Here is a 24659-nt window from a genome sequence, read left to right on the forward strand (position 1 = left end):
AGCGATGCTGCAGGATGTGGGTTTCTCTAAAATAAATTTGTTTTACACAATTTCTTAAAACCAATGGAGAAATGTCCCAAAGATTATTTGCAGTTGCTGCAATTTGGTGTACCCAATGCACACACTTGTTTTTTTGTGGGGTTTTGTTATTTTTATTTTTATTTTTTATATATTAAAGATGAAAATTTAAAATAACAACAGAAATATCCTAGGGAAAACATGGTCAAGTTGTGGAAAAATATCTTTGAATATAATAAACACCATTTCTATAATTTGTTTAAATTTTCCTAAATTGCAGTGGTTCTCCTATTACAAACAGCAGATGACGAGAGGAGATTTAGTTCACAAACCAGAATTCACACTGTTCTTAACATCAGAAACAGAGAATAAACTAATTGATATTCAGATACAAAAGGGTCAGTTAGACCATTTCCCATTTTTAGAGGCTTTGAAGAAGTGGTGACAGAGCATAGAAGAATATTTACTAATGCAGCAAACTAAATTGGTTATCCAGATGCTTTATATATTTGTTGTCAAAGAAGTGATATAAAGTCATTAAATAATCATGTTAAATTAGGTGTCAAAAAATACCTTATAAAAATGTTTTCACTTGTCACCTTCCATTCAGCATTGACATGCCTGATTCCCCACCCCTCACCCCAAGGTAAGTGTGAGGGAATCCCTCTTAAGGAAATTCTTGGCAGCATCTCTTTTCTTGTTGGGGGTGGGTGGGTATGTGTTTAAAAATGTAAATGACTGGGGTCAGAAGAAACAGGTCAGGTTGTATTTTTAAGTCTTAAGTGGTCTGAGGTACTCATCTTTTCAGATCACTGACATTTCACCTCTGACCATACAAGTTTGAATCTCATTTGGCCACTATGGAAAGCTTTCCAGTAGCTTCCTTTGGGTTGGTGGGTTTTCCTGGGTTCATCCTGCACCGAATATACAGGCCGCAATGTATAGCATATTGCATATTGAAAAATGGTTTTAAATCCATATCAACCAACCAACCTGCCTTGCAATTTAAGCTGTTGTCTAGTCTCCACTGTGTGATCCTTTGAATTGAGGTTTATACTTTACAAGACTTTTTAGAAATATATAAATAAATGGATCTGAGATTGTCACATGGATTTTTAAATATGCACGCCAACATAGAAGCTGTACTACTGTGTAAAAAAGTATGCATGTAATAGTTTCATTCAGCATAGATGTGATGGGCATTTTCTTAACTCCTGAAACTGCATGAACAAAGAGGTCTCGTGTCCAGCCTATGCCCATATGAGACCGTCAGTTCTTATTGCACCTGTGTCAGTTTGCCACTTCTGCTGGTCAGTTGTGCATTGTAAGAAATTTTGATATATGTAAGTAAAAATGGTTAGTCTGCACCATGAAGTAAAGCAATGATTGTCAGTAATTTGCAATTTTATACCTTTTATCCTGTTTAATTACCTTATTACTCAAAGATGACAGTACTTCTATTTTATATACCTTGTAAGGAATTTTAACATATTTACCAGTTATTTTTACCTTCTGTCTTGTAGGACTGCATCTTTTTGTTTACTTTGTAAGGGTTTATCTTTTAATATTTTTTTTGTGGTTGCATTTTTTTACCATTATTTTTAGAACTTTGACACTTTATAGCCATGAATCTCTAAACATCCCATTGAATCTTATGGTTTCTCCTTCAAATACGTTCCCCGATCACATTAACGTTAGGGATATAAGCCTGCTACCTCTCGAATCCAGCCCTACCAAAAGATGAAAATTCGTCTTTTCGGTCTATCTCATATAGACCAAAGGGCAATAACTCTTGCCCCTTACCTCCCCTTGCCACCACCATGGTACTGGAAAATCAGGACCAAGTCTGGAGAAAGAATAGGCTTGTTCTCAACTGGGAAAACCCCTATAATTTTGCAAGTAATCAAAGTTGTTGGTAAAAATGGAAACTTTCATCATCCACTTGATAGAAAATTGCATAATTGAGTTGTAATTGAACTGATTGTAAGTTAAAATTTAATGCGTCACCAGAAGTTTCTGAGGTTGCAAAAGGGATCAGTCATTTGAGATACATTTTGTATATGGATCATTCAGTGCATGCACTAAACATATTTGTATGGTCAATTCAAGCACTCAGGCAATCAGATGGTCAGATTGACAATTTGTGCCTTAGTCCACTCCATATTAGTATCTTCTTTTTTTGTAGACCAGAGGACCAGTCTAGCATCACACAGTGCCAGCACGTCTGCAACGTGTGATCTTGGTAAATGTTTGAGATAAATAATAAAGCTAACCTTCCTGAGTTCCGTTTATGATGTTAATTTCATGAAACTATATTGTGATAAACTTAACCTAATAGTTTACACTGTGAACACAATATTAAACATTATAGGATTTTGTAAATAGTAACCATTAACTTTTTGATGAATTTTTAATGCAGAATCCCCTTGCTCTAGGTGGCCTTTAAAATGTCAATTAAATATACAGTCCATTGTTTGATTACATTGAAGGTAGGTTTTAAGACATTGAAAATAGGTTTTGGAGCAGTGTTTCCCAAAGAGTGGTATACAGAAGGGTTTCATTGGGTATGCAGTAGAAAATAAATAAAAAAAATTTGCACTAAGAACACACTGGCTCTGGAAGAAGGAATACAACAATAAGACTGGTTTCCCAAAAGAAGTACTTGAGCTTTATAAGTTTTGGAACACTGGTTTAGGGTACCAGCCAGGCATAATTATTTACGATCCAAACATACCATGATCAAGATGTAATAAGACAAAAAGTACCTAAACTGAAATGTACCCAGTATAAAATGTTCATGAAAGAAAAAAATATATATGAAAGGTAATAAAACAATATCTACAATTATAAAATTTTGAAACACTTCATAAGCATAAAGTAAACCATGGGAATTGGCACCAGTATGGCTTTACCCTGCTGATGTGTGCAGCTGATCAGCTTTAACTACCAGTTATATAGATACAAGACAGAAGAATTCTTCTATGCCCTTTTGATCTCAGATATATAATTTCAAACATCGGATGTTTCTCCACTATTTGAAAAGTTTGTTTTGTAAATTCCTATTTCTTACAATGACTGCCAGTTGGTAAACGGTAACATTTACCAAAATATTTACATGTGCCTTGCTGGTATACAAAGAGGGTCAGATCATCAGTATTCACAATTTTCAGTATGTCATATTAAACCTATTGAGTAATGATTGATAGATCCAGAGATAAAAAATTAAGGTATTTAATCTAAAAAAAAAGGCCAACATGATTGGGGCTTGGGAGAAAACCACTAGTCCTGATTGTGTGAAAATTGGCTGTAGAGGAAAACTTTACTTTTTACTTTTCTCAGCTCTGGGTAGATGTGGATTGAGGGTATCTGTATGCATATTGGTAAAATAGTTTGTGCAGGCAGCCAGTGTGAACTAAAATATCTTGTATCCTGTATCCTCTGCGTCTGCTACCCGTAACAAAAACTGAGGCTGAGTATTTCTCAACATCTAGCTCATGCCATTTTAATATTTATCAATTACTTCTGTCTAATTTGCCTATTTGTTTCAGTCCACACAGCATGTTGTAAATGAAGCTTTGTTTTCTACACCCTAACCAGACACAAACTTGATAAGAAAATATGTTCAGGTCATAAAAATGTTGTTCAGATGGAAGATAGGAGGTTTAAAACCTTTCTAGTGTCAGTCTTGTGTGTTCATGCTTTTTAACAAAAACATAAGTATTATAGTGATAATGTAGTGTGTTGAGTAAAGTGATGACAGGATTTAGTATCTGTTGCAACTTGTCAAGGACAAGTGTTTGAAACATTTTCCTCCCAAGATCTTCATATGTTGGTTTTGAAGAAAAAAATTACTTTTATATACAAACTTGTGATTTTTCATGGCTTGTGAAATTTTAAAAAGTTTTCTTTATACCGTTTTCTGCAGTTACGCAAAGTTTTTTATTCTTGAAATTAAACATAAGCATCAAGCAAACCATGGGAATTTTTATTCTGGAAATTAGTTATATGTAAATTTAAATGAATTTTGAAACTTAATGCTTGTTTCATGTGATGCATCCTGTGCTTTATTACAAGCTGATAGGTCTAATTCAGATGTTATGGGAGAGTCTTAAAATAGATACCACTTTTGATTTTAAAAATAAACATTTTCTAAGCCAAAATGTTTCAAGTTTTGTTTTGTTAAAGACCAGTGTGAAATTGGAAAAATTAAATTTCATCAAGGAAAAAAGTATGGAAAAGACTTGAAAGTTTTTTTACCACAATTTTTTTTCGAAGTGGGGTAACCATACTATATGGAGATATTTATGTGACCTATGGTTTAGTGATTAGTGCTCACCTTTGGGTGAAGTATCTCTGTGAGTGTTTGCATTTAATATTAAAAAAGTTAAAATTAATTTGCTTATATATGCCTGCCAGCCCTTAATGATTTGACCACAAATCTGACTGAAATATCCCATCAATTACAGATTTGTGAAATAATAGAATTTTTTTAAAAATATGATTGTTTTGGTCAAATCCAAATATCGGCTTGCCCATGTTTGATCCAGATCAGGGTTGCATGTTACATTCAGTGGAGTTAGTCAGGGAGCCAGACTAACTTTACAGCAATACCTAAAATACTTCCTGCTGTCAACATTTTGCATGCACAGAACTTGCATGAGCATGCTATTGATTATTAGCATTTTCTAAGAAATTGTATGCAACAAAAGAAACAAGTTGAAGGTGAAGGGACATTAAGCCTCTCAAACATTTTTTACAACATAGAAGTATAAAATGGAATATTCAGATGCTTTGATGAAAACAGCAAAGGCAGCAATAAATGTTCATTGGACATGATTGCCATTGCCACCTAAAATTGAAAGAAAGAAATCAGTCATGCATCAAGTTGAGAGACAGCAAGAAACCACTGAGTTCAATGGGGTTTTGAACTGCAGTTTATGATACATTATTGAAGGCAATTAAGGTTTAAGAGTTTAAAGTTGAATAAAATGTTTGCCTTTGCTGTATGAGTCTCAGATCATACACCTTAACTTTTCAAATGCATTTTTTTCTTCTTAAAGTTGACAAAAGCATACATACCACCCATTATGCTTTTTGTGTAATCATTACACTTTTTTCTCAGCTGTGTATGGAGTATGGTTTTATGGTACATAAAAATAGTTGTTTTTCTCATTATTATCATCACTTTAATCTTACCTATCATATGAATTTGAAAATATTCTAATAAAGTAGACTGCTGCATAATAATGACAGATGAATACATTTATTCATTGTAGACCTACATGTATTTTTCTTATTTTCTATCAATAGCAGTTGTATATGACACACTTAAAAAACAAAAAGAAACAGTTCTGTTCAATTTGAAATGTTGCCTCACAGATTCATTATAGTTTGACAACATATTTAGGTGGGAGACCAGTTGTATACTTTAAAAAAAATTGGCACCACATGCTAGGCTTTTTCAGTGTGATTCATGGATATTATGTGTACCTATCAGTGTTAAACTTCAAAATGTGTCTAATCAGGAGACGGAAAATACCATAGTGCTTTACAGATATTAAAGGAATATGAGAGAGATGTTATAGAGCACTCAGACTGGGCAGATCATCATAATCATTGCAGATTTTTGTGGACTTGACAGGATGATCAATCAACAAAATCAGATATGTAGGCTAGTTGAAGTGAATATTGGATATAAATTTGTTCAAATGTTTGTGTACCAATTCGTATGAATTTCACCCATTTGTGGCAAAGAATTTTAATCTGCAGCAGATTCAGGTTAGTGGCAAAAATAAATAGACATACACGTTCCTGAAAATTGGTAAAATATGTGGAAAAATATCAACTGCCTTATTGTTATGGTCTTTTAAGGGTTCTAAGGTCTGCTAATAATCACTCATGTTGGTGTGTAGATGTGTATATTGTGTACTTTTCAGTGTAAATTGGGTTTTCGTGACCTACATATTTAACAGTCTTGTGGTTTGGGTTAAATTTTGCATTAATGGCTTGGTGAGATTTCAGTGTATCTATTCTCATGCCAAGTGTAATTTGTAATAATAGTGACAAAATTTATGCCCCTAAAAGAATTTGTAACATGGTATAGATGTTCTGACCGTCTAGGTTAATTTTTATGTTAAAGGAGGTAAACAGTTGGACATCACATCTATTTAATGGATATTGCTCCACTGTAGGAAATACAGTCCTACCTGTTTATGTTGACATCCTCGGGCCCGAGGAAATATTGTCGACAAAGGCAGATGTCGAGATATGTGTTGGGGGGTCTGACAAAAAAGATAAAGTTACATTCGTAAGTAAGGGGTTACCTGTCATCAGTGAGTAGCATTTACACTTTGAGAAAACAAACAATGGAAATTTTGAGTACATGAAGACCAAACCAGTGTGAAATACACTTGTATATTGACAAATTACATCTTGGTTACCTTTGTGTAATAAAATCCACAATAAAATATTGCATCAGTCACATCCTGATATGAAAAACATTCACTTCGATATTAAATGTCGATATTCAATATAGGCATTAGCACATGGTTGCATAGTTGTTATTTACATGCTTCAGAGTACATGTACTTAAATTGGCCTAGATTTTGGTCAGTCTGTTCCCATCTTATTGAGGCTACCAAGGGGATGGGGCTATTCACAGGGAAATGAAAACCTGTCAAGTTGGTTTAAACAGTACATGTATTTAGTTACAGAAGTCATCGTGAAAAGTACATACAGACGAACAAGATATATGCGACTGAAATGATTAATTAAGGCATAATATTGTATTCATTGACACATCCTAAACAAAGTTAAAAAGGAATCTTTCACAGCACAATAAACTTGTTTTAGTCACCGATCACTTTGGAAAATGCAAGAATTGATCAGATTTCATTGGTTTTATTTAAGTTGCCAGCTTTATAGGACCAAACAAAAGCCTGTTTTTTTATCTGACCGCAACATTAAAGCCTGGTGGCAAGATTAACTAATTGTTGAATAAAGTACAGGTCAAACTGGCCGCATGGCGACATAGATGATTAGGCGGGAAAATTGAAGCCTGTCGGCAAGATCAACTAATTATTGAACAAAGTTTGGGTCGGAACTGGCAGCTTATTGACATAAATGATTAGAAAACAAAGGATTTGTTCAAGCTGAGACCAAGGGCTTCTGTCCACATGTACGTTTATCTTTTATCTCGATGTCGACATAAGCATGACAATTTTGGTAGTAATAGTAGACCAAGGGACAGAGACTTTGCTTTTTTTGTTGAAATAGGCAGCTTGTCGATATAAGTGGGTAGGACTGTAGTTGAAAGAGTAGTTGAAAATGCATCTAAAAGAGAATCACTTCTTCAGATAATGTTTTAAATGTTAATATAAATTCTGGTGTAACATGTAGTGAAAAGAAATTTTGGAGTAATCTTGAGATTTTTTTTAGAGCAATCTGTTTAGATGAGTTACATTGGTTAGATCTGAGCCAAATTACTTTCACTTAAACCATCCAAACCATCAGTGTTTTCAGTACTTTGATTTGTTGATTTGGTAAAAAGTTCTCTGTTCATGTTGGTGGGTTTGATACCAGATTTAGCACATTAACTCTGCAAAGGATTGATCGTATCAAAGGAGACCACACAAAAAATGCACATAAAGTGTCAAAAGTCATTGCTTTGGAGGAGTGACATTTGACTGTTTCAGTTGAACATTTTATTGCTGCTGCTTATCTTAAGATTATTGGAATGTATTTTATATATAAAGAAAAGATTTTTTGTTTCACAATCACTTTTTTCTTGTCAACAGGAGATGCCAAATGGAAATGTTACATCTGCAGTCCACGTAAAATGGCTGATCTTATTGAGCACTGCAACAAAGTATTAGATTACATGGAGCAAGAACGAGAAAAAGAAAAAGAAATGGCTAAGAAAGAGAAACAGCAGACAATAAAATCATTTGTTCCTAAAGCTGAATCTGACAGCGTACAACATAGCAGCTCTTCAACAAAATCTGAGCCAGGAGGATCAGGTATTGTGGGACCATCAAAAATGTTTCAAAGCAATTCAAGTTCTCGAGGGCCACAAGTGACACAGACTACTATTGTACAACAGCAGAAACATGTACCAGTAAAACCAGAGATTATTCATAAGACCTCGAGTCAGTCCTTCAGTGTAATGAGACCAGGTGGTTCACAGATTTCACAACCAGCAGTGGTTCGTGGGGAACGAGCTATACCACCACCTGTTGTACAGATTAGCAATTCAAATATGGATGAGCTAAAACGATGCCTACTCAATGTAAATGCAAACAATGTTCAGGATAAAATAGATAAATTTATTACTGTTGTGAAGTCTATGTCCTTGATGTTGGAGGCTATCAAAACCGATTTGGCCATTGCACAGCTTAGTGGTCAGTTTAATTATGCTGTGCGTTGTAATGCTGTGACCTCACTGAGCACTGGCATGGAAGTGTTTTTTAATGCTTACAGAGAAATATTGGGGAATCCACCTCCTCTGGCTCAAGTAGCATCAGAGTCGCAGTCGAAACTTGCTGCCCCGTTGGTAAATGGAAATAGATATAAAAACGAAACAAGTACTCCATTAGTTACCAAATATGTAAGGGATGTGAAAAAGGAACTTAATATAAGTGCAATTCCCATCATGATTGATGAGTCTGATGAGGGTGGTGAAAGTCCTAAAAAAACTTCCAGGGTAAATAGTTCTTCTATAGAATCATGTGAAAAATCTCAAAGTATTGTGAGCCTGCCCATTGAAGATGATGAAGATGTTGATGATGCTGAGACAGAGAAGAATCCAGCAAAAGGGAAGTCGGCAGAGGGTAGATCAAAGAGTCCAAGTAAGCAAGCTTCCAGTGTAAATTCAAAGGATATCAAATGGCAAGAGAAATCAAAGTCAAACAAGGAGATTAATGAAAACAGCATGGATGAAGATTGTTCGGAAGAAGAAGATAGTGATGATGAAAGGAAACCCAGTGGAAAAATCAAATTGAACTTTAAAAAAGTGGAGAAAAAGAAAGAAATGGATGAGGATACAGAAAACTTGTCAAAGTTGGAGGACAAATTGAAAAGTGTAATTGATAGTATTGAAAAGGAAAAGGAAAATGAAGCGAGTGATGAAACAGAGACTGGCTCTAATAAGGAATGGAGAAGATCAAGAAAAAGTCGAAGTTCTCAAGAGAAAGTTGAGAAAGATAACAAAGATGGATCTGCAAAAATAACAGGTAGTGGTGACAACAGTGAAAACATTGCTGCACAGTTAGAACTACTGAAAGAGATGGCAGATGAATTGAGTGAGAAAACAGAGAAAGCAGAGATGAAGTCTCAACAGGATGACAGTGCAACTGAAACAGAAGAGAAAAATGAAGAAGATAGAATATCAGATAGAAAGGAAAAGAAAGAGAAGGAGGAGGAGGATGAAGATGGCTCTGACTTTGCAGATGGAAGGAGGTCAGATATAAGAAGGAGCAGGAGGAAAAAATCTCATGATATTAGTGTTCATGATAAAATAAATGCAGAGGAAGAGGATGTAAATGTTAAATCAAGGAAAGGCCAAGCTTCAAAATATGGAAAGTTTGAGAAAGAGGTGAATGACTTGTCTACAAAGAGGAAAGGAAAAAGTGGAAAGAAAGTCGAAAGCCGAGATGAGAATGAGGAAACGGATGATGGCAAGTCCAAGAGAAGAAAACAGACAAGGACAGAAAATGAAGGAAAGATTTTATCTGGTGAAAGAACAAGTTCAAACAGAAGTAAAGAAGAGAAGATAGATGAGAGTAACAGTGATGATGATGATGATGATGATGATAGCTCTGAGGAAGAGGAAACCCGACGGAGGACAAGGCGTTCTAGAAGAAGAAAAGCAGGTAAGATGCTAATAAGATACTTTTTTCCAGCAGTTAAGATTGTTTGTTATGTTTTTTTGGTACAAAATTCTAAATATTTATATGGTATAAAAAAAACAATGCTGTTTAAGCAGACTCGTAACTATCCCCTTGATCTACACATTAGGTTTCCAGCTGACAGCTGCGTATGCTGTACCTAGATCAACTTGTATTTTTTTTTTATTCAATGCACGTCTTTTTGCTTTTTATTATGACAAGATTGTGTTTGTAAGACATTTCTTTGGGAAGCTAATGACTGTTTGGTTGTGGAGGAGTTCTGTCCCATCTGCTGAGGTGTTCTTGTCACACCCTGTCCCTAACTGGTTTAGTTACTATAGTAACTCGTCGGAGGGAATAATTCGGGCTAATTCATATGTTCACTTTGTTATGTCCGTGAGAAATTTACACACCCCTTTGTCACCAGTGATGCCCATGATGCAGGTATTGCTAATGGTAAGGTCATGTTACCATTGTTGTCACAATTTATTTTTGTAGCATCTGGCTTCCATGTTAGACCATTGTCTTGTAACCAGGTTTTGGTTACATAGAGGAATATGATTGGGGGTGGGGGGGGGGAGGATAAAGAAACGACCAGAAAACTATTGTGAATTTTTAATTTTTAATTTGAAGATACTTTGTTCTCTATGTTATTGAGCCACAAAGTTAATTTATGTAATGCAGTGCACCATACTGCCATACTGTTGAACAGATTATCGGTTGTAGTAAAGTCTGCAAGTGTTTCAAGTTGATCATTGTTTTTAAGTCCCTGGAATGAAAAGATTGTTAATAAGGTTGACATAGTTGGTGTGTAATTTCATCTGACTGTGACATAGTTGGCCAGGCTTGCTATCATGTTCTGTGTTAATTGAATTGATTTTATTTATGATATGTTGGTGTGAACTCCAAACAGTTGTTGGGGTCAGGAGTTCATCAGTAAAAACCCATTTTGAAGAACTGTTTTCTAGATTAATTTGGCTCAAAAATCCAGCATGAGCTATTTGGGTTTGTTCATCTGGTGGTACAATCCAATCGATTATTTGGCTCCATACATCCTCAGTAAAAAAAAACTCTTCTTGCAAAATATCTTTAAAAATCCTGGGATATAAACTCTTGTGAGTACGGGTGAGCAATGTTCATCGGTTATTCCAATTCTTTTGGATGTTTTCTTTTTTTATTTTCATAGAGTTGGTAGACATGGAACACTTCAATTTTTTTGTCATGGTTAAACCAATCTTCTTTTGATCATTTTTTCTGCAAACACTGCATGATACTCTGATCCCAGTTTGTGTAATCTTGATATGTTGCACTAAAGATTGGCGATGTTTCAATTTTGCTTCCCAGTTGATACGTTGGTAATTGATCAAATGCCAAAGATGGGTGATGATACTCTTTCGAAAATGAATTATTTAATAAATTCAGACAAAGCTACATATGGACTCCAGCAAACCAAAATGAATACATTGAGACATTGTGCAAATTGGTAAAATTATCATTGGTAAACTTGAAAAAGAAAAGGAGAGACTGCCTGAATATCATAAAAAATGAGAACAAGGCCCTCTGGGCTGTTCCATTAAGACATACATGGCACCCAGGGAAGGCAGTTAAAAAAAAAAAATATGCCTGGGTACTTTTATTTCACAGAGGTCACGTTAAAATGATAAGTAAATTCTAAATTTGCATCTGTGAGTGAGTACCCCACTTTAAAAGTGCCTTACCTGGGTCCTATGTATGTTTTAATGGAACAGCCCTCCATGAATTTAGTAATAACAAAGATATTGTGATTAAAAGAGCCGATAAAGGCTCTACCATTGTAATGATAAGCACTGATGAATACAGCAAAGAAGCCCTAAGACAACTAAATGAGAATTATTATACCAAGCTGAGGAAAGATCTGACAGAAATACACCACAATTTGGTGAAAAACCTCCTAATACAAATTTATGACAAATGAGAATTAGATGAAAGATGATAAGATTTTTCTTAACCTCACCAGTGACAAAATCTGTACTCCCTCCTAAAATACATAAATGCCTCACTCTGGGAAAAATTTTGGAAGACCAATTATTAGTGTAAACAATTCACCAACAGAAAAGTCAGTAGCCTTGTAGATGAACACATTAAACCGTTTGTGAAAATAATATCTTATATCAAAGACACAACTGATTTTATCAGTAAAATTGAAGCAATTCACAATTTACCTGGTGAATTCTTTTCAGTCACAATTTATGTCACCTCTCTCAAAACCAGTATAACAAATCATGAAGGTTTATCTTCACTAGCTAGAACTCTAGCAGACCTGCCAAACCCAACGATATGCCATACCCTTAAAATACAGACCTATGGAATAAAAGGAAAACTGCGGAAATGTGATTGCTGCGGTATACATGTTTTCCAACTTGACAAAAGAAATACATGTTTTGTTACAACTTACTGAAGTCTGGTCAGACTTACAGAAAAAAATCAGTTGCATTACTGAGACGATCTTGTTAGGGTTGGCATGTCTGTTCTGGCTTTAAATAAACACAATTAACATCTCTCTGACCAAAGTATCTGTGCTTTATTAAAATTTGGTATTACACTGTCACTGCAATAACTTTGCCTTCAGTGACACATTATCTACAAATTTTTGAAACTGTAATAGGAACTAAAGTTTCCCCATCATATGCAAATATTTTTATGGGTGATGATGACTGGAAAATACTAAAATCAGCACCTTATAAACCTTACATTTATCTAAGGTTTATTGATGACATCTGTATGATATGGATTGGTTCAGAGATGGAGTGAATTAAATTCCACCTATACTGCAACAGTTACCATAAAACTTGTTTACAATGGAATATTCTTGGGACAAACTCGCATTCCTAGATATTATAGTTATTCATGAAAATAACACAACGGTTGATTTATCTGTACACTTACGGATAAATAGTGTTATCTACACTATGACTCTTACCATCCATACCATTGTATTAAAAAAAAATGGGTCCTTTTTTAATTAAGATTTAGACGAATCTGTAGACAATCAGACTTCAAAAATCATGCCTTCAATCTAGTTTAATTTTATGAAAGAGGAAGCTATCCTATTATGATTTATTACAGAAGTAAAATTTCAAAAAGCATGACGGATCATTCATAACTACTAAAACCAATTTAAAAAATCTCAGTACATGTCAGTGCAATACCAGCTATCTTCGTATAAGATAAAGATAATTATTTCCTCAAACATGCAATTTAAAATCTCAGGCTTATTGTCAGATTGAGTCTACCAGAGATTTTGCACAGAGGATTGATTACAAAGATAGTAACCAATTACCGGTAATAAGAGCAAGTTTTCTAGCAAACACCCAGGCCTAACTGGAAAATCATTTGCAAACATTTTAAATTACGAGACCATTGAATGCAGTTTCTGCAGGAAAATGGATAAATCAAAAATCTTTAGAAGTACATTTACGAACCCCTAATATAAATCAAAAGTAAGAGGGCATTGTACCATACTTAATGTCATCTATTTATTCACCTGCACTAAATGTGGCACACAATTAATAGGTGAGACCACAAGGGAATTCCAAGTGAGAATGAAAGAACACTTGAGGGATATCCATAATCAGAAAGATCTCCTGGTGTCAATAATCATTTTAATTTATCTGACCACAACATAGATTGTGTTAAATATAGATAATATAAATAAATAAATCTGATCAAGAGTTATTCTGTTGCACTTTTTTACGAAAGATAGAGAATTTTATTGGCTATGCCAATTACATACACTAGAGCCAGTAGGGATTAACATCTGTTTAAATGGGAGTTAATGACTTTGTTGAATATATATGACAGTGTAGCTAAAACATCCTTGGTATCATTGTGATGTTCCTTCATAGTGCTACATATATGGATATGATTTTTTTTAAAATCAATAATACAACTTAATGCTGTCTAGACATTGTGAATAGGCTATTTTGTAAGATCTGCACCACTTAGAAATTGTTCCAGAGATGAAACAGTGTTTCATTCAGATGAAATATTACTAGTCAACGGTTCAGAAAAGGAATGTTTTACAAAGTAAAAAATGTAGGAGAAGAAGCGTGTTCTTAGTGATGCCACATTTGATCTGAAAGAGCCATATTTTAAGAAACGAATGGACAGAAAATTCTAATTTTAACAGTTTTGTGAAGCAGAGATGCAGAAATATATAATTTAATTTGAATGGTGATCTTTGCAGGCAGTAAACTTAACTAAACTGTTTCTACACATAAACATTTCAGCCTTATCAATAAAACATGGACTACTGTCGCATATCCTGAAATGTTATGTGCAGACATTTGTACAAATTTTCTTTTCAAAATTTATAACTTGTCTTTAGAGGTTGATCGTGATGAATTCAATCAAGGGGCGTACTTTATTCTCTAATTCATTTTATGCACAATTACACATTTTCAATTCTTGATTTGAGCACATTATGTTGATACAGTAATTCAGCATGTAAAATAGGGTAAAATATGGTAATATAGTTGGTGCTTAATCACGAAAACAGTACAGAAAATATGACAAGCTCTAAAATTCTAATTTTTCGAATCCTTTCACTTGAGTATGGAAATTACTAGTCTATTGCATATATTTTTAGCTGGAAAGAAAAGTGAGAAAAAGAAAAAGTGCAAGTCAGACTCAGAAAACTACGACTCTGAACTAGAACAGGAGATAGAAAAGTTTGAGAAGGAACCAGTCCTAAGACGAAGTTCCAGAAGAACCCAGGAAGTGGAAAAAGAAGGGAAGGACAAAAAAGGCAAAGATGATCAGAAGAGTAAATCTGAACAGAAATTGAAAGGTATATTTTTAGTTCCATATTTTGAAAATTTCAATGTGATTAGGTTTGCTTTTGTTTTTTGTATGGACTTGTTTTAACTCTACAGGTCGAAGACCAGAAGAGCTTCTGCAATTGTTCTGCATTCATTGTCCATCCATCCTCAACTATTTGTTATTTGTCATTACTTTCCTTCAGTGACAGCAATTTAAAAAGCCCAAACATTTATTTATTATGGATTAAATTAAACTTAACATAGGGGATATAACCAGAGAGGAAATGACAAGAGTTCATTGATTTTCTATTCATTATTTAGGCAGGTTCATGGTCAAAGGCTTTTAACTGTTAACTTGAGAATAGAAAGAAATCATTTTGTTACCAAGTTTGGTGTATTCTTGTTTGTTCTTCAGATACTTTACCCAGTCATAATAACTTTGACCTACATTGATTAAGCTCTCGCTAGGTAAATGCCATCCCTCACAATTTTGTTGTGAATTTCACGCCAAATGCAAAAAAAAGTCCTGAATTCCCGAATTTTTAATTACCTTAAATCAGGAATAAAATAACTTTATTCCGTTAAGTACTAGTCAAAATAGCAGCAGTGGTCACTGGTGCCAATAACGGTCCTATATTTGCTAGTTGTGATGTCAGTAGAACTTTATCCAGTTGTTACAGTTTGCCCTGTAGCAAGCATTGAAAAGTATATAATCTTTATTTAGCACAGAAGTGTTACAAATGCTCGTGAACAAAACTGGGGCCCAACTGTTGTTTGTTTTTTAAATGGCTCCTGTACATATTCATAGCAACTGTAATTTTTTGTTAAACAAACACTAAATGAAGACAGCTCTTTCGAGTGGAGGAATTTTTGAGATAATGAAAGATTAGCATATATCGTGATTGCTTGATTTCACATTTTGCAGCACAAGTGCCGACACCACTAATCATTAATTGCTTGACGTTTCATCTTCTGGATTAATACTGAGTACTGTTTCATACTTCAGCTACACTACAGTTAAAATGTTTTCATCTCCAAGGGAAAATATATCTATTTCACAACAATTGAAGTATAGATTGGAGTACACCAAAAAGTGGCCTTTCATTCAGCCATGAAACATCAGTGGACGTTATGCTTTTGCACAGTAGTGTGCCATGAATTTTAGAATTGGGAATGTACACAGAGGCTCCTATCGTTGCTTACAATTTACCTGTCATGCATGTACTGTATAATAATATATATGTGGGCATGTGGCAGAACAATCTGAAAAAACACTGCTAGCAAAAAGTATATAGATATTGGGAAAATTTAGAGCACCCACGGCAGATTTTGGCTCTGGAGTATTTGAAGCCATCTACTCAAGTCCTGCAAGCTACCAATGCTGAAGCATTGTTTGTGTTTTCTTGTTGAATATGACCTGCCTTTGTCAGTTGGAGTTCAGCAACATTGAACAGTGAAAGAGTTTCCGATTGTTCTGGGGAAAAAAGGCTTTAGAGTCCCCTTAGGTGCTGAAAAGTTGAAACAATTTTAGTCACCAAGATCAAACAGCTGGCAAGAAGACTGAACAGTTTTGAAAATAAATTTACCATAATCCAATTGAGGACAAATAGCTTGAAGTTTGTGTGTACCATTAAATTTGGCTGCAGATAAATTTGTACATGTGTAAATAATGTTTGTTTTATTTTGGGATTTTCATATAATGTGGTACTGACCATCAAAGTTGATGGAGCTAGTGTCATGGTATAATTTTTCACTAATTGTGTTCAGAATTCACTAATTTTTATCCCTCTTTTCGCTAATTGTGAGTCTGGAGGGTTGGCAGCTCTGTAAATGAAATATGTTCATTTCCTTTGGGATGTTGTAGCTTAAAGGTAATCATACATTCATTACCTCACAAACCAAGCCCTCCCAAGGTAAATGAAGGATGTTCCTCATTTCTTTTGGCATGTTGTAGGCTTGAAAGTTGTCTGCTTGCAACAAAGTTGAATGCCAAGATCCTAATACTGTAGATTGAAATACTTGGGCATTACATTTTCCTAAGCTGGATCAGCCATGACACATGGCTTTTACAATTCTCCACATATTCCCAAAGTCTTATTGGAAGCGAGGAATTCTGAGTGCTGAGTAAGCATGATTGCTTCTCTCTTTTGGGAAAAATAATGGATCATTGTCCAGTGTATCCTTTAGGTGTGTAAGATTGAGAGTCAAAAATCCCCTTCGTGTCAGAACTGGTGGTCAGACTCTGTAACGAAAACAATCTTTGGTAACAAAAATGGTGGCTAAATTAAAAATTTGGGGGTCTCCGAAGCACAGATGAGGATAAAGGGAAACACTAATTGACTTCCTCAATCTACCAATATAAATTTTCTCAAAAATCCTGTCACCATCTTGACTGCTGAAACTGTTGCACATGATTTTTTGTCCAATCCAGAGATGTTGAACATACACAACTAGAAAGAACAGTTCTCAGAGCAAGTGGTGGAAAGAGTTGCTTAGTCAAGAATACCCACTGAGTTGAAAGCCAATGGGGGAAAACCAAATTTTTACCAATTGTGCAAGTAAACACATCTCCAGGGATGCCCATCGTATGCAAGAATCATGATTTTTTGGATAAAGGTGAACTGGGGAAAAAAAATTCAGTGGAAGTTGAAACCATATGCAAATATTTCTGGTCCTTTAAAATCTTTTCCAGTAATTGTATCATATCATCAGTTTCCGGCATATGACGTGTTTTATGTCATGTTTTTTAATGTTTTTAAGAGATTTTATCTGGCTTCTACATGGAATTTTTATTTTCTGCAATACAATAAAATTTTTTTTAATCTTTTGTTCCCAAATTTCCTCGTTTGGCAGTGGGCATAACTCCATCTCTCCCATGAGAGCCTTCATACTTCGGATAACCAGCTTTTCGTGAAGTTAGCTCTGATCACAATCAAGGTCTATCATTCCACAGTATGAGACATGCGACCAGCAGTGCAGCAAACTACATATGCAGGGCACTCGGCAGCTTTTGAATGACATGGGTCCCTCTACTTTGCTGTATTTGTTGGAGTTATTTTTCTCTGAACAATGTCAATGTATTGACCATATATGGTCCGGGTTGTTCCATTTAAACAGATGGTACTTTGGAATGCATTTTTTTTAAAACCCACAAATATACCAGCATGCTCATATATACCTTATAAAAACAATACAAGATTTTCTAAATTGCATCCATAGGTGATTACTTCACATTAAAAGTGCTTTCCATGTGTTCCAGGTATATATTACCTGAACAGCCCTCCATATCTAGCACAAGACTTGGAGCTAAATTAGGAGACTGGAGCTAAAGCCAATACCAGTGCGATGTGATGGAACTCCTGCCCCTTTTACTAATATATTATCCCTTTACCTCATAGAGCAAAGTTACCCAGTGCAGTGCACTATAAATAGAACACCTGTTACCTATTCGACTCCATACACATAGGCCTGCCTGTTAACTGTAAAGCAATGTAGTGTATTTTACGTTTAACAGCAATTTTAACCATTTTACATTTTTGGTACAAATCTATTATGTATGGAAAAATGTAAGAGTAAAGTCCGATCATTATATCTGTGTAATTATTTTTCATGGAAGAATTTTTTATGTGCTTTAAAATCTTGAGAGAACTCGTTCACTGTCAAGTCAGTAAGCCGCGTGAACAACTGTAGCTGCCATTTCTTATACTCGAAATTTACAAGTTTTTTGTCTGCGTCTACATCACTAAGTCATCTGAATTTGATAATTTATAAAAACTAATTGCTGCCTACATCAATATCAGAGCTTTTACCGAAGTTATTGAAGCTTTCACAGTTGTGATTCTAATCGTGAAAACTTTGTAAGTACTGAACGAAATCCGTGACCTCCATTTTGGAGAGTGGAGAATATGAATATTACTTTAAATAGCAAATTTCGACCAGAGCATAAACAGTGACCATGTGATCTGAAGTAAGGTGGCACTCTACAGTTTCGTATTTTGCATAGGGTTAGGATTTTAAAGAAAAATAATTTCCTCGGCTTTCCTCACTGGTTATACTGGCTATTTTAAAAAAGACCTTGTATATGTTAGGTATAATTCAAAGAACCTTTAATTCCCTTTATTTTGGTGTATGATTGATGGGTGTACTATGGGTTATAGAGTATACAGCTTGGCCTTACTTCAGATGTGCACCTTTCAAAAAAGTGCTAGCTCTGCTTGGTCATTTTCACTTCCTGAACGTGTAAATTGTATAAAAAAAAGAGCCGATAACTTTTTTTTACATTTTATATATTTGGTAATTCATTCATTGCACTTTCAGAAGCTGCTATTGTCCAGTTTGGCAAAATTCATTTTCCCTGTTTTAATAGCTGCTGTGTATAGTGTACTTTAGACTAATTAGGCTGATTTTTTAACTCAAGGGAGCAGTTATTTTAGTTAGCAGTGTGCTTAAATCATGTAAAATTTCCAAAAGTACAATATCCAAAGAAATATCATCCACATTACATTCATGTAGCATAGAGTTATGCCAACATTCTCTCCATTGTGCATGTTTTAAATGCGAACTACTTCACCTTACATACGTCACTCTCTCAAAAGTATATATTAACTGGTGAGCGCCCCTTAATGGTCATTTGCAGAAATGAATGTAGTATCTAATGGTGGGTTTTCCCCAAAGGTGGCACTATGAAAACCCGCTGAAAATGGCCAATGTTTACAGCAGGCGTCAAAAGGCGCTTCCATGCGAATGGAGTAGAGGCATCAAAAGGCGCTTGCATGAGGTATAAGGTTATGGAATTTCTATGCAAAATGTTTACAATTGACTTTACACTAAGTTCCCCTTTTGAGAGAGGTATCACTTCAGGTAGAATAAAGGACATAAAAATATTAAAAGACAGTTCAGTATTAGAAATATTCTAATGGATCCATTTACAGTAACTGGAAGAGGAATGTCAACATATTTATCCATTGATATGACAGTGCTTGATAAGCCCACTCACTCAGATCCCTTACTCATACATGCCAACCATTATGCTTTTGGCGTAATCATTACGCTTTTTTCCACTAAATTATACCTTATGCATTTTCGTATATCTCCCTCCAGGAAAAAATTAATAATTTGTTTTCTCATTTTTATTAACATCCCATTAATCCCACAGAACATATTCTAGAAAAGACGGCTTCTATGTAAGTACACTTATCTGTAGACTTACATGCACTTTCCTATCAGTATTATATTCTATTTATAGCAGTTGCCCTATTTCCAAGAAATAGGCTGGTTCTACATTCAAACTTTTGACCTCAGTTTCTATTTATAGCATCTGTTTGGCTTAGTTAGGAGAGAACAGGCTGGTTTTCTAACTTGTAATCTTTGCTCGCAGATTCTTTGCTCAAATTGATAACTGCTACAGAACCAGTCTGTAGGTATTTGATGCTAAAAGTCAAGTTGGATTTTTTCTAGTCGATACGTGTGTTGGAGCAAAAATGTTTTTCAAATAATTTCACAGACAGATTAGAAAAGATGAAAAATTGATTCAGAGATGAATACATAAACTACATATTACGGCGTTCGATTCTAGGGCAGCTTCATGTCCCTTACAGGCTGTGTAGAAAGGATTTTAATATTGGCCATGGTGGTAAAACAAAGAAACCTTGAATTAGCTCGTTTTGCTAACTCCAATACTAAGGTAACTTCTTTTTTTACAGCAGAACTTAATTGTGCACATGAATTTTATAAATGCAGATTTGTTATCTACCGAGTTCTTAATAGGACGCATACTACCCCTAGCGGTAGAAGACTACATTGGTCCTTTGTTCAAACAGATGCTTCCCAGTTCCAGAATTGCAGAAAATATGCACGTGCAAGAACAAAATCATCTAATATTGTTAGGTGTTTAGCAGAAGATACTTAACTTAAAATTGCAGAAGCAATGAAAATTTGGCCATTTAGAATTGCAACAGACAGGAGTAGTGGTTATGACAAAAAGTTGTACCCAGTCTGTGCAAGAGACTTCGACAACAAAAAGGGCAAAGTCAGAGTGCTCTTTCATTACCAGAATTAATAGTAGATTCCACTGGAGAAAACAATTTTTTTTATTGATAATGCTTTAAATAAATATAAGTTGGCAGAACTGTATGGGGTTTTCAGCTGATGCTGCATCAGTGATGGCTGGAATTCATAAAAGAGTTGCATACTATATTTGAAAACTCTCCATCATTGTTGATATCACATTGTCTCTGTCATATGATGCACCTTGCTGCAGGAAAGGCTGCTGCTAAATTAAAAGGAGAATTCATGAAGTATTAAGTTGATACTCTACCTGACAATGTACTTAATGGGACAGAGTTGATTTTTTTCATCTTATTTGCCAGCTGAAAGACACAATAACTGGAAGCTATAAATTTCCTCTTCTTTGTCAGGTTATAAAAGGAATATTGGTTCTTTACTATTCTAATGCTGGCTGTGAAAGATTGTTCAGCATAGTTGACAAAAGTAAAACTGAATTTAGATCTAGCTCTGTAATAAACCAGCACTTAGTGTTCTACTGGTGTCCAAAACATTTATAGTCTCAGCTGGTACAAAGTGTTATGAAATGCAATATGAGAGTCTTATATACGAAATCTTGAAGCAGTAATTGATGTTAAAAGTCCAGAGGGATAAATAAATCATTTTGTACAGATGCTCATTGCATTTTTATCATGTTATATGTGGATTACTCTTTTTCTGCTCAGATTACTCTTTTTGTCCACTTGGATTAAACTCTTTCCTTGCCAAGGGTTGGCATATATGCTTACTGCCCAACATTTTCAGAATTCTGGCAGTCATTTATCTGTCTCTTCATCGGCCTGTCATTACATTTTAAAAATTTAATTAGGTTTCCAATATACAACAGATTAGTATTGGAGAAATACTGTAGTCAAACTGGCAACTCGTTTGTTGGATTGAGAGGGCTAAAATCTTCATTGCAGAGGACTTTTTTATGTAAAATTTTAAGTTTTCTTTTGAACACGTATGACATTTTAGTTTAACCTTTTCTTAGGTTTGCAGATTTTGTCTTGCATTTCATCGGATACTGTTTGATAAAAAAAGACAAGTTGTAAAAATGTAGTGATCAGTGGGTTTTCTGTTGATTTTGTTTCTATTTAATGGAAATATTGGATTATTTTTTTCATATAAAAAAATAAAATGGTGGAGATTTAGTTTCCATGCTTGTTCACTCTTCATGTACAGTTAGTTGTGCCAAAGGACACATCTTTTTGCCTGATGCTTGCCCTGTTAACAGATGACTTTTAAAACCGGCATACCAACAAATGGGCTAGGTAAGATCTCACTGATGTACGATACAAGTTTCTTAACAAAGTACGAAAATGAAAATATTGAGAATATTGGCATAGAATTTGGTCTGGTTTCTATGCCATTAAATTGAAATCTTAGAAACTAAAATAGATTGTTTTTGAGCCCAGCAAATACTTTTTAAAAGCCACTGGTCTTCTTTCTAACTAATTGAAAGTCCTTTTGTTAACCAACAGGTCTTGTTGCGTTATTGACAAAGGAACTTGGAACCAACCACAGACATGGAATTGATGCTATTTCTTTGCATCCACCCAAGTAAAAACTTGTGCAGTTTAGCTTCTTGTGGTTGGTATATAAATATATGATGTTGTATCATAAAACTGTATTTGCGGTGAATATAGTAGAATAACCTCCACACATGCAAACAACTTTTAATCTTCATAACTTTGAATAATATATTTTTCTCATCACATTGTCACAGGTGGTAAGAAGAGTAAGAAGGAGGAGGAGGAGGATGAGAGTTTGTCTGTTGGGAGTGACAATGACAACAACGAAGATGAAGAGGAGGAAGAAGAGGATAATACTCAGGTAAAGGACTATCCACACAACATTCCATTAGCATAATGTGTAGTACTAAGGAAGCACTGTTTGTAATGTAAAAGCATTCAGTTGGTCCATGAGAGGGTTGTCTCTTGAGTGGCATTTAGCATCAAGAGTACTGGTGCATTAGTTATGCATCTATTTAACAGTATATGAGTGTATCATTTTTGTTATGTCTTTTCATTTGTTCTGTCCAGAATTATCACCACAGTGACATAAATAAAACAGCTAGACCTAAACAAATGTTAATTATGTATTTTTATGTAGCTTATACTTTCAGTGCAAATTTTAAGAAATGTTGTAGCTCACAGAAGCTGTAAGGCCAAATGTGCATATGATGGAGCCCTTCGTCTGTTGTGCATCAGTCCTCAATTGCTATTTTAAACTTTTCAAAAACCAGTTTGGCCATTTTAATCAAATTTGGAAGAAATCATGGAAAGCTTTTAATTTTGTGCAAATGATTTGCCATAGAATATGACTGTGATTCCTAAAAATGGGAAAAACTTTTAATAACCTTTTTTTTCTCTCAAATTTGTATAAATGTTGATCTGACATTGAATACATGAAAAATAGAAAAACCTTGTTGGAATTTAACTAGCTGATTTGCCATCATATATAGTTGCTGTTGCTAGTGATAAAAACAATTTAGACAGCTTCTCAGAAAATTTTCAGCAGAGATGGATCAGGCTTTACATAAAGCATCCTTGCGTAAATGTCTTTCGGATTTGTACAAATGATGCCAATCTACCATCAGATGTTCTGTCAGTTAAGTTCCTTTACCAGACTTTGTGGATAGATATCAGTTAGGGTAATAAATCAACCTATAGATGCTTGGTCTGGAGTTCAGAAGTTACTGTCATTGTGATTCTAATCACAAATGGTTTCTGGGCAATAATCTTCATAGTCAGTTATGACCTAGTAGTGCCAACATAGAGGACTTTTAAACATGGGGGGATGTACAATGTGCTGTTCACAGTACTTTTATTACCTGGATGAACAGATCAGATTGTCTTATTTTTCTGTGTTTAGATGGAGTTATAACCCTTCATTGACCATGACTTGACTTATATAATTTGCATACTCGGCTTATTCTTTAAACTTAACACATCATATTCTGACCTATTTCCAGAATATTATGGATGCTGAGAATGAAGCAGCCAAGTTGGCCCTCCTTCATGAGGCAAATAGAGAAGATAAAGAACAGGAGGAGGAAGAAGACATGGATGAGGATAATGAAGAGGACTTTGAAATGCCAAGCAGTGACTCGGGTATATGACAGAATGATTTTTATTGTCTAGTCTGCCTGGTAATGGTTAGATACAGGTGTTGCTTTTCCAGCAATGACAATGATGTCTTCTTCACTGTTAAGGATTTTGTTTGTACAAGTTTTGTCACAAAAGATTGGGGTGGGTAATACATCATTCAGTGGATGCATGTTGAACAGTAAGTTATATGGCCTGGTAGTATGGTCATATAAACTGATGGGACAGGTCTGCTACCATCATGCATTATGTTCTATCCACTTGGCATTTGTCATTGGCCATTTTCAACTTCCCAGAAACTACTGCCCCAGTTTGACCACCTTTGACAACATCCTGATGTCAGATTTGTGTGATTGTAGAGATGATGGTGATCTTCATCAGTTTCTTGCTTGGAGTTAAATCTTTAAAAAAAAACTTTAGGGTTTTCCCCTTTTTTTCTTAATAATACATTGGGATTACATGCACTTTTTTGCAAATCAAGCTAGAAAATATGCTCATTGCATCTTTGGCTTGTTTCAGCATCATATGCTTTTGACAGAATTGTTTTCATGCAGAGGCAGAAGTCAGACAACAAGACTCATCTCCCATTGGATAGAGGGATTGTTGCGGAGAGCTAGTTAATCCTCTTGCTTGTGCCTGGTGAGCACACTTTTTAAAAAAGTCTTGTAAATAGTATCCACTTTGTGATTTTTCAACAGTTATAAGCAGTTCTTTGGAGTTTTCTTACCACAGGTTAGTGTACTTCATATCTTCTGTGTCTAAATCTTGCTCGCCATCAGATATTTTGCTCTGTATTTCATGTCTAA

General features: G+C 34.9%; 1 protein-coding gene across 2 annotated transcripts in view; it reads left to right on the plus strand.

Annotated features, from left to right (window-relative positions):
* The window catches only part of LOC149798359 (uncharacterized), a 120286-nt gene that overhangs the window by 24619 nt on the left and 71008 nt on the right, over window positions 1-24659 (plus strand). Inside the window, exons 7-11 of one of the 2 annotated variants that reach the window (XM_089963500.1) lie at window positions 2204-2260; window positions 7815-9887; window positions 14530-14730; window positions 22473-22579; window positions 23721-23859. In XM_089963500.1, coding sequence (XP_089819626.1) covers window positions 2204-2260; window positions 7815-9887; window positions 14530-14730; window positions 22473-22579; window positions 23721-23859 — 2577 coding nt within the window. The remainder of the gene's footprint in view (window positions 1-2203; window positions 2261-7814; window positions 9888-14529; window positions 14731-22472; window positions 22580-23720; window positions 23860-24659) is intronic. The other variant, XM_089963501.1, reaches the window with a different exon arrangement.

This window comes from Sinohyriopsis cumingii, chromosome 6 (genome assembly GCF_028554795.1).
Source record: "Sinohyriopsis cumingii isolate HCF-2022 chromosome 6, ASM2855479v2, whole genome shotgun sequence".
Classification (NCBI taxonomy): domain Eukaryota; kingdom Metazoa; phylum Mollusca; class Bivalvia; order Unionida; family Unionidae; genus Sinohyriopsis; species Sinohyriopsis cumingii.